Genomic DNA, 10,910 nt, shown 5'->3' on the forward strand with positions numbered 1-10,910 from the left:
CCTCCTACCCTCTACTGCTGAACCCACGAGTCTCTTGGGTAACCTTGCTTCTCCCAAGCGTGTAACATGTCCCCACCATCTAAGCCTGTTCGCCCTGACTGCTACATCTATAGAGTTCATTCCCAGTTTTTCCTTGATTTCCTCATTGTGGACACCCTCCTGCCATTGTTCCCATCTACTAGTACCTGCAATCATCCTAGCTACTTTCATATCCGTAACCTCAACCTTGTTGATAAGGTAACCTGAATCCACCCAGCTTTCGCTCCCATACAACAATGTTGGTCGAAAGATTGAACGGTGCACAAATAACTTAGTCTTGGTACTGACTTCCTTCTTGCAGAAGAGGGTAGATCGTAGCTGAGCGCTCACTGCATTTTCTTTGCTACATCTCGCTGACAGTTCTTTCATTATGTTGCCATCCTGTGAGAATATGCATCCTAAGTACTTGAAACCGTCCACCTGTTCTAACATTGTTCCTCCTATTTGGCACTCAATCCATTTATATCTCTTTCCCACTGACATTACTTTCTGATCTAGCTCTGAAATATTACTTTGCAGACTTTAAATCGAATCTGCCATCACAACTGAGTCATCTGCATATGCGAGACTGCTTATTTTGTGTTCACATATCTTAATCTCACCCAGCCAGTCTATTGTTTTCAACATATGATCCATAAATAATATGAACAACAGTGGAGACAGGTTGCAGCCTTGTCTTACCCCTGAAACTACTCTGAACCATGAACTCAATTTACCGTCAACTCTAATTGCTGCCTGACTATCCATGTAAAGACCTTTAATTGCTTGCAAAAGTTTGCCTCCCATTCCATAATCTCGTAGAACGGACAATAACTTCCTCCTAGGAACCCGGTCATATGCCTTTTCTAGATCTATAAAGCATAGATACAATTCCTTGTTCCACTCATAACACTTCACCATTATTTGCCGTAAGCTAAAGATCTGGTCCTGACAACCTCTAAGAGGCCTAAACCCACACTGATTTTCATCCAATTGGTCCTCAACTAATACTCGCACTTTCCTTTCAACAATACCTGAGAAGATTTTACCCATAAAGCTGATTAAAGAGATACCTCTGTAGTTGTTACAATCTTTTCTGTTTCCATGTTTAAAGATTGGTGTGATTACTGCTTTTGTCCAGTCTGATGGAACCTGTCCCGACTCCCAGGACAATTCAATTATCCTGTGTAGCCATTTAAGACCTGACATTCCACTGTATTTGATGAGTTCCGACTTAATTTCATTCACCCCAGCTGCTTTATTACACTGCAATCTACTGACCATTTTCTCCACTTCCTCAAATGTGATCCTATTTCCATCATCATTCCTATCCCATTCTACCTCGAAATCTGAAACATTACTGATCGTATTTTCACCTACATTGAGCAACTCTTCAAAATGTTCCCTCCATCTGCCCAAGGCATCCACAGGATTCACCAGCAGTTTTCCTGACCTGTCCAAAATATTTGTCATTACCTTCTTACCTCCCTTTCGAAGACTGATAATTACACTCCAGAATGGTTTTCCAGCAGCTTGATCCATAGTCTCCAACCTGTTTCCAAAGTCTTCCCAAGATTTCTTCTTGGATGCTGCAATTATCTGTTTGGCTTTGTTTCTTTCTTCAACATAACTTTCTCTGTCTACCTGAGTTCTAGTATGTAGCCATTTTTGATACGCCTTCTTTTTCCTTTTACAGGCTGCCTTGACTGTGTCATTCCACCAAGCTGTTTGCTTCATCCTACTTTTACACACGACTGTTCCAAGACATTCTTTAGCCACTTCTAGTACTGCGTCCCTGTACCTTGTCCATTCCTTTTCCAATGACTGTAATTGACTACATTCAACTAACTGGTACCTTTCTGAGATCGTTGTTATGTACTTGTGCCTGATTTCCTTATCATGAAGTTTCTCCACTCTTATCCTCCTACATATGGACCTGACCTCCTGCACTTCGGCCTCACAATCCCAATTTCACTGCAGATTAAATAATGATCAGTGTCATCAAAGAATCCCCTGAATACACGTGTGTCCCTCACAGCCTTCCTGAATTCCTGATCTGTTATTATATAGTCAATGACAGATCTGGTTCCCCTGCCTTCCCAAGTATACCGGTGAATGTTCTTATGTTTAAAAAAGGAGTTTGTGATTACTAAGCCCATACTGGCACAGAAATCCAAGAGTTGTTTCCCGTTCCTGTTGGCCTCCATATCCTCTCCAAATTTACCCATAACCTTTTCATAGCCTTCTGTTCGATTTCCAATCCTGGCGTTAAAAATCACCCATGAGCAAAACACTGTCTTTGTCATTTACTCTAACAACTACATCACTGAGTGCCTCATAAAAACTGTCCATCTTATCTTGAGCTGTCCCTTCGCAATGCGAATATACTGACACAATCCTAATTTTCTTGCTAGACACTGTCAAATCTATCCACATCAGTCGTTCGTTTACATACCTTATTGCAACTACGCTGGGTTACATTTCTTTCCTGATGTAAAGCCCTACACCCCATTGTGCTATTCCTGCTTTGACTCCTGACAGGTAGACCTTGTATTCTCCCACTTCCTCTATTCTCACCCCTTACCCGAATGTCACTAACAGCTAAAACGTCCAGCCCCATCTTACTTGCAGCCTCTGCCAGCTCTACCTCCTTCCCAGAGTAGCTCCCATTGATATTAATAGCTCCCCATCTCATTACCATTTGTTTGCCAAGTCGTATCTATAGATACGTATAGAAGGACTCAGCGAATAAAATCTATAACAACGATTGATATGTGGTTCTATTAATGACTTTTAATAATACCTAGGATTACGAACATGTTACAGATTTCGTCTTCGTTCGAGCCGTTATTTCACATCTCGTATCATTTCATTATTCAGTACCACTTGATTATGAAGCGTTGCTCATTTACTTATTGAAAGCAAAGTCTGAAATATAAAGATAATGGAAAAATAATTTCTCACAGACAGGTTTGTGATTGCTCTTTCTGACTATACTTTAGCGTTATTTGCACTGGTACTCTTCTCAGTCAGTTCGAAAACCCCAGTAAAAGTTGACTCGACACTAATACTTTTTTCCATTGCTATCTTCATCGCAACGGCTAGCAATGGATGGTCGCTGGAGCATGCGCCAGTCAGCCTAGCCACGAGGAAAACTATTCGTTCGGCACTAGTATTAGTTACCCTCTCGTTACGACGACTTCTCAACCTGCGCTGTTCTACGCGGTCGCGCATTGGCATCCGTAAAGATGACGTCAGGACCGAATGCACCCTGAACAGACACACACGGGGAAGGAGAGCAGTGTCACAATAACATTGACCGGTGAGTGTTATAGAGGACTATACGGCCTTGCAGCATTACGCCTCCCCACACTGTAAAACATGGACAGCCAGGACGAACATCTTCGACAATGCTGCACGTGCCCACATATGCCGAGACTTGAAATACGTAATGCACCAAGAAACATTGTCGAACATGATAGTTTTGGTGGTACAGGTGTTGATATATGGTAAGCATAATATTTCATGGCCGTACTCACCTCCAAATCTTTCAACACGGTACACTCAACGGTCAACACTGCACTATTTCCCTATGTGCTTCTTTTCAGGGGTGTATTTGGCTCTGACTTCAATTTTATGGATGACAATGCGCCACCGCATCGAACTGCACAGATAGAGGAGCTCGTGGAACGAGATGATGTTCGGCGGATGGAATGGCCTGCCATTCCGTCGACTTAAATCTCACCGAGCACATGCGGGTTGCGTTGGGGACACGTACTGTCTCACGTCTACATGTACCAACCACCGTCCTGAGCTGCCGGCTGCGCTGGTAGACGAATGGAACGCCCTACCACAGCTACTCCTGGTCAGCACTGAAGCACATTGCAAAGCATGCATTGCCGCCTATGGTAAGAATACACGGTATTAAGTGTCCGCCCCGATAGCTGAGTGGTCAGCGTGACGGATTGCTGTCCTACGGGCCCGGGTTCGATTCCCAGCTAGGTCGGAGATTTTCTCCCCTCAGGGACTGGGTGTTGTGATGTCTTCATCATCATTTCATCCCCATCCGGCGCGCAGGTCGCCCAATGTGGCATCGAATGTAATAAGACCTGCACCAAGGCGGCCGGACCTGCCTCGTAAGGGGCCTCCCGGCCAATGACGCCAAACGCCCATTCCCATTACCCTATTAAGTAGCATGTCCCGCCGTTTGTAATGTGCAGGGGATCATTATGAATCGTGGTAACTTCGATATGATTATGGTCTTTGAATAAAAGTGTCCTTTCCGTTCGTCTCTTCACGAATATCTTTCAGTTACCTTCTACACTGCATTGGACCACACAACATTGAAGTGACAAAAATCATGGGAAACTTCCTAACATCGAGTAGGACCTCCTTTTGTCTGGTGGAGCGCAGCAGCTCGACGTAGCAGGACTCAACAAGTCGTTGGAAGTCCCCTGCGGAAATATTCAGCCATGTTGCCTCTGTAGCTGTTCATTGTTGCCGTTGCAGGATTTTGTGCACGCACTGACCACTCGATTACGTTCCATAAATGTTCAACAGGATTCATGTCGACTGATCTGGGTGACCAAATCATTCACTCGAATTGTCCAGAATGTTCTTCAAGCCAGTCGCGAACAATTGTGACTTGGTAACATGATATCGTTGTCTGGGAGCCTGAAGTACTTGAATGGCTGCAAATGCTCTCCAAGTAGCCGAACATAGCCATATCCAGTCAATGATTGATGCATCATTCCATGTAGGCTTTCACAGCCGGGCGTCCTCATCAGTAAACACTTCCGGGCTAAGTTGCTGTGGTCGATCTGTAGAAATTCTTCTCCCTGACGTTTCGTTCTCAACTACGGAGAACATCTTCCGAGGTGAGTCAACGACTGGCTGCTAGGAGCTGGGGCCGCCGCTTATATGGATATCGTAGGGGGCGCCACCACACGTCACGTGGCGTCGATGTGCAGCTATCTCTGGCTATCGTCTGTTCTCTCGATTAAAATTGGATAAGATATGGCGGTCGACGTTGCATCAATCACGTGACAATCGATTGCCTGCAATCGAGAGAACAGACGATAGCCAGAGATAGCTGCACATCGACGCCACGTGACGTGTGGTGGGAACCCCTACGATATCCATATAAGCGGCGGCCCCAGCTCCTAGCAGCCAGTCGTTGACTCACCTCGGAAGATGTTCTCCGTAGTTGAGAACGAAACGTCTGGGAGAAGAAGTTCTACAGATCGACCAAGGAAACTTAGCCCGGAAGTGTTTACTGATGAATGATTGATGCAGTTGGACCGCAGGTCCCAGTCAATTTCGTGTAATCACAGCCCGCACTACTATGGAGCCAGCACCGGGTTGCACAGTGCCGTGTTCACAACTTGAGCCCATTGCTTGGTGGGGTCTGCCCCACACTCGAACCCTGCCGTCAGCTGCTATCAGCTGAAGTCGGGTTTCATCTGAGCAGACCACCGCTTCCCAGTCGTCTAGGATCCAGTCGCTGTGGTCCCGAGCCCAGCAGAGGTGATGCAGGCGATGTTGTGCTGTCCAAAGACACTCGCGTCGGTCGTCTGCTGGCCTGGCCCATTAACGCCAAATTTCATCACACTGTCCTAATATATGTACGTTAGTGGTACGTCCCGCACTGATTTCTGCGGTTGTTTCCAGGCAGTTTTGCCTGTCTGGTAGAACTGACAATTCTACGCAGACGCTGCTGCACTCGGTCATTAAGCGAAGGCCGTCTGCCACTGCGTTGTCCGAGCTGAGAAGTAATGCCTGAAATTTGATGTTCTCGGCACACTCTTCAATTTCCCTTGCGTCTACCTCTACTATTACGGCGTTTAAAGTATTTTAATTCCCGCCGAGCGGGCAATCACGTAGGAAAGTTTTTCACACGAATCACCGGAGTACAAATGACAGCTCCGCCAATACACTGACATTTTTTACCTCGTATACGCGGTAATACTGTCACCTGCATACTTCCATATCATTATTCCATGACTTTTCTCATCTCATCGTACCTGGAAATGGCATCCCTAAAAAATTTCTGAACACTATTCCCCGCCGAATTGTTGCCGTTACCAAGGCTAAAGGCGGTGCTACACCATATTAGCGTGGTGTCTTCTAGACGGTGACTAACATTTTGTACCGTTTCCTCTACTACAGTATAAAAAACAGTTGACTTCAACGTCAACAAGGTGTAACAACAACAACGAAACAAGAAAACGAGAATAAGGGCATAATCCGTACTAAACAGCAATGCTAATGCAGTTAACACCTTATCGAAGAAATAACTTTTGCTCAAACTCTTAAACACGAATTATGTGAGGAGTCAAACTGATATTTAATAATAGGGCACAGTTTCTTTTTGGCCTTGCACGTGTCGTGACGGTGCTCGATTCCCATTAGGAAAAGACGAAACTATGAACCCAAGTGTTTATTTAAGGCAGTTCCCACATGTTCTTCCCCAGGGTGAAATAACATGAATTTCACTTTGCCAGATTATTTAAATGTAACGAAAATGATGTACAGGTAGTTTTACTAGTTCTCGTATGGACCCTCAAGTGCAAAAGCAGCGAAAAGAATCACAGTATCACCATCTTTCTCAAACTATACTCATAACTATCAACACAGGTTACAAGTTCCGCCTAGCGAATCGGTGTCGATTTGAAGTCGTCGTTACTATGTACACATTGTGTCTTTGCAAATGATTACGGAGACAATGAAATAAGAGTGCTTATGACGTACTGTATAATGAAATGAATAGCTTCTGACAAATTACAAATTATATTAAGTTTGATCAACTCACTGTTACTGTCGATAACAGGAGTAATAATCGTTCCCAGAGGTAATCAACTAGTGCGTAAATTGAAAGTGGGGGAGAAAGGAAAGGAAAGGAAAGGAAGAGGATCACTGCTGTCAGCTGTATCACAGCAGCGGATTCTGCGTGGCGTCTGTCAGACACCACGCATTCATACAAGTAATCAAATAGGATATTCACACACTAATACCATAGTCGCATGTCTTTCGGAAAAGAATCAGTTTCATGTGGCTGGTAATCAGAAATGTAAATACTCGCCGGCCGCGGTGGTCTAGCGGTTCTAGGCGCTCAGTCCGGAACCGCGCGACCGCTACGGTCGCAGGTTCGAATCCTGCCTCGGGCATGGATGTGTGTGATGTCCTTAGGCTAGTTAGATTTAAGTAGTTCTAAGTTCTAGGGGACTGATGACCACAAATGTTAAGTCCCATAGTGCTCAGAGCCATTGTAAATACTCCGCACACTTTCGCATGATGCGTCACTCCCAAGCAACATTGCTCGATGAAATTTGGACCATACAGCTGCAGTAGAGTACAGGACGAGCTGAAAGAAATACGAAATGAAAAAAACTGCGACTGAAATCATAAGGCTTCATATTCTGGCACTGACGTACGGAGTGGTGGAATGGAAGACCGGTATTATAGTAAAGTAATAGAATAAATGTGTGCCTACGTGCTTACAATTCAGTACACGGATTACCCCTGCTGCATAGGCATCCTTGCAGAACGCGCCGAGTGTGGAAGCCTGTTAGCAGCGTAATCAAAAATGGTTCAAATGGTTCTGAGCACTATGGGACTCAACTTCTGAGGTCATTAGTCCCCTAGAACTTAGAACTAGTTAAACCTAACTAACCTAAGGACATCACAAACATCCATGCCCGAGGCAGGATTCGAACCTGCGACCTTAGCGGTCTTGCGGTTCCAGACTGCAGCGCCTTTAACCGCACGGCCACTTCGGCCGGCTCAGCAGCGTAATCGCTTCGTGTGACGAGCTCCATTAGTGTTCAACTTAGCGGCTGCAGCTACTTTTACATGTGATTCTGACGCCGACTATTCCATAAGTAAGACAACGATAACACAACTGAACGATTTTTTTTTTTGAAGATTTGTTGTTTTACGGTGCAAAGTGATGAGAAACGTGTGAGCCAGAGATAGATATAAATAACAGCACAATAATAAAATAGCTCTTGTCGACACAAATAAGTGTGAAACATTGAATAACCACACAGTATTAGTTCACGTATGTCGCGTGCTGTGAATGACAACTGTGATACACAACGCATAGGTCAAATGATGTTGTTGGAGAAAGCACGTGCTGCCATGTTCATTGTCATTTTATTTGAGCTGCCTTACATGCTAGAAAAAGCAAAAGGGAGCTTCTATGACAGTATGCTTCGTATTAAAGATTCATATTTTGTAACAAAATATTCATTGCACACTAACATACAAGACTTCCACGCTATTATTTATAATTAAATTATACATATTTGAAAAATTCAAACATTGAGTGACTGCATGACTACGGACTTAATTAAGCTGACTCTATGGTAATATATTATATACTTTCAGAGAACATTCAGTGTTAAAAATTTGTGATATTATTATTATTATTATTACTATTGTTATTATTAGTCTGCTTCATGTTGTTACCCATATAAAATTGTTAGAATTGTCATAGAAGATGTAGGAAATATAAAATCTTTGACAGATGCGCAATTTCACTAATACATGTGGCTAACAATGCATATTTCTTATGGAGGCATGCACAGCTATTTTATGTCATTGCTTTAAGCACTGTCAGTGTTCCACGTGACCAGTGCAGCTATCATTAACTTGGGTTAGATTATGCATCTTCGTTTTCTATTCGCCTCTGACAGTGTTGCATAACTTCGAAATATAAATCCTGATCTGTCTTTTTTCTGTCGCATTGTCCGGTTCCCATAAACTGAAGCAAGCACACGACAAACTGAACAATGCTGCACCCTTGACTGACTATTCACAAAATAGATCTAGCTTCATGCCAATATTCGTTACAATTAACTAATGCTTGCATGACGACTTGAAAAGTTCTTAGCAATACTGAACTTTTTAACCTATTTGGAATCTCGTGTACTTCTGAAATTTCTAAGCATACACCATAGAACACACAACGTAGATCAAGTAATTCCGCTGAAATATTCTTCTGATTTTCTACGTAACTCTAGCTCATCTGAATACATAGCAACAAAACGAAGTATTAATTACTAATCTGCTTTCAGGCATGACAGAAACGCTGTATTTATCGTGTCATCGGGAGGACTGTGGTCAAATATCTGCTATACTGTGACACAATCTGTCTCATTTTTGTCATTAGCCTGTATGACAATTGCGAAATGAGTATCCAGTTGGTTGAACAAAACAAGTAAGTAAGTGAATGGTTCAGTCACATGCTGAATTCATTAAATTCCGTAGAATCTTAATACACTAAACCTCATGAAATTATTAAAAATTGAAGACTATGGTACACGTTGCACTGGACCTGGTAAATTGCCTGAAAGACTGTTAACATTCTCCACACAACTGTAACACTTTTGAGTAATTGAGTAAGATGAGAATACTCCTAGACATTTGGACAAAAACATGTCAAGATCACTGCAGTTACAACTGAATCCGAATAATGTGTGTGCTTTCTGCAGACGCCATCGCAGGTGCCTTGCGATCTTGAGGGACTGAACATCTGTTCGCGCACAAGCCGCCTCCTAGTATTTTTACTTTGGCGTGCCAGGAGAGGTAGCGACGTGACGCGTGGGCAGGGCGCGCCGGCAAGGGCACGTACGTATTTACCTTCCTGGGCCTGCCGAAGGGCTTGTAGGGGTCCCTCCTGCGGAACTGGTGCGCCATGTCAGCTGCGCCTCATCACACGACGCCGGACACTCGCGCTCGCTCCGTGGCGGCCGTCGGCGCGCCGGGGGCTCACTCGACTGAAGTCGCCGCCGCCGCGGCTGGCCAAACCTTAGCCCAGATGAAGCGCTATAAATACGCGCGAGGAATGCCGAACGCACGGCAAGTGGCCCTCGTGGGCGCGGCGGGCGCCCTTCACACGCCTCCGGAACTGGCCGACCGGTGGGGACCCCGACACCAGCGTCAACACCCCTCTGAGGTGCGTGGCGGAGCTTGCCTGCCACTCCCCAGCTCCGGGTTCGGCACCAAAACGATCTTGCGTCACAAACCAGTCTAACGCTGGGTTCACGCTGGCGAGTACAATTTTGTATTTGGAAGAAAAGTTTTGAGGCACAATTGTACAAACCCAGTTGGCAGTCTCGACGTCGACCATTACAAATTAATAGTTTTTATTGTCTTTCTATGTCGGCAAGATTCTACATTAAGAACCCAGTCGTTCTAGTTAGCTACACGTAGCGCTGTTTGTGTGCTGACTTGGCGGACCAAGGTCGAAGGGCGCTACAATACCCGTGGTAAGAAGCAGCATAGCCCAGTATTCTTTCAATAAATCATCTGGAGGCGTGGGATAAAGGATACTATGATTGCCTCTCCCCTCTGTCTGAAGAGATAAACTGCACATTCTCCCTCTCTTGTACTTCTCATTTCTCTTGTAACCTGTGTCTGCGCCAGTCTCTTAGTATAATCCTAAATCTTATAATTTAGGCCACGATCGGCGTACGATAGAACTACATCCTTCTTGAATGGTCCTTTTGTTAACCCTAAACTGTAATCAATGCAAAGAGCTTTATTTTATTTATGACTATGACTTTCAGTCTCCCCTGTCAAACTGCGTCTCTTGAAATGTGTGTCCGATAGAACAGATGCCACATTTTAATAAGTATATATACAGGGTGTTTCAAAAATGACCGGTATATTTGAAACGGCAATAAAAACTAAACGAGCAGCGATAGAAATACACCGTTTGTTGCAATATGCTTGGGACAACAGTACATTTTCAGGCAGACAAACTTTCGAAATTACAGTAGTTACAATTTTCAACAACAGATGGCGCTGCGGTCTGGGAAACTCTATAGTACGATATTTTCCACATATCCACCATGCGTAGCAATAATATGGCGTAGTCTCTGAATGAA

The 10,910-nt window shown here is 44.2% G+C and overlaps 1 protein-coding gene across 1 annotated transcript in view; it reads right to left on the reverse strand.

Annotated features, from left to right (window-relative positions):
- Nucleotides 1–9,801, reverse strand: part of LOC126262889 (voltage-dependent L-type calcium channel subunit beta-1) — a 766,368-nt gene extending 756,567 nt beyond the window's left edge. The window contains exon 1 of the mRNA XM_049959774.1: nucleotides 9,661–9,801. Within this exon, the coding sequence (XP_049815731.1) occupies nucleotides 9,661–9,717 (57 nt within the window). The 5' untranslated portion in view covers nucleotides 9,718–9,801. The remainder of the gene's footprint in view (nucleotides 1–9,660) is intronic.
- Nucleotides 9,802–10,910: the final 1,109 nt, after the last annotated feature.

This window comes from Schistocerca nitens, chromosome 6 (assembly GCF_023898315.1).
Source record: "Schistocerca nitens isolate TAMUIC-IGC-003100 chromosome 6, iqSchNite1.1, whole genome shotgun sequence".
In the NCBI taxonomy this organism is placed as follows: domain Eukaryota; kingdom Metazoa; phylum Arthropoda; class Insecta; order Orthoptera; family Acrididae; genus Schistocerca; species Schistocerca nitens.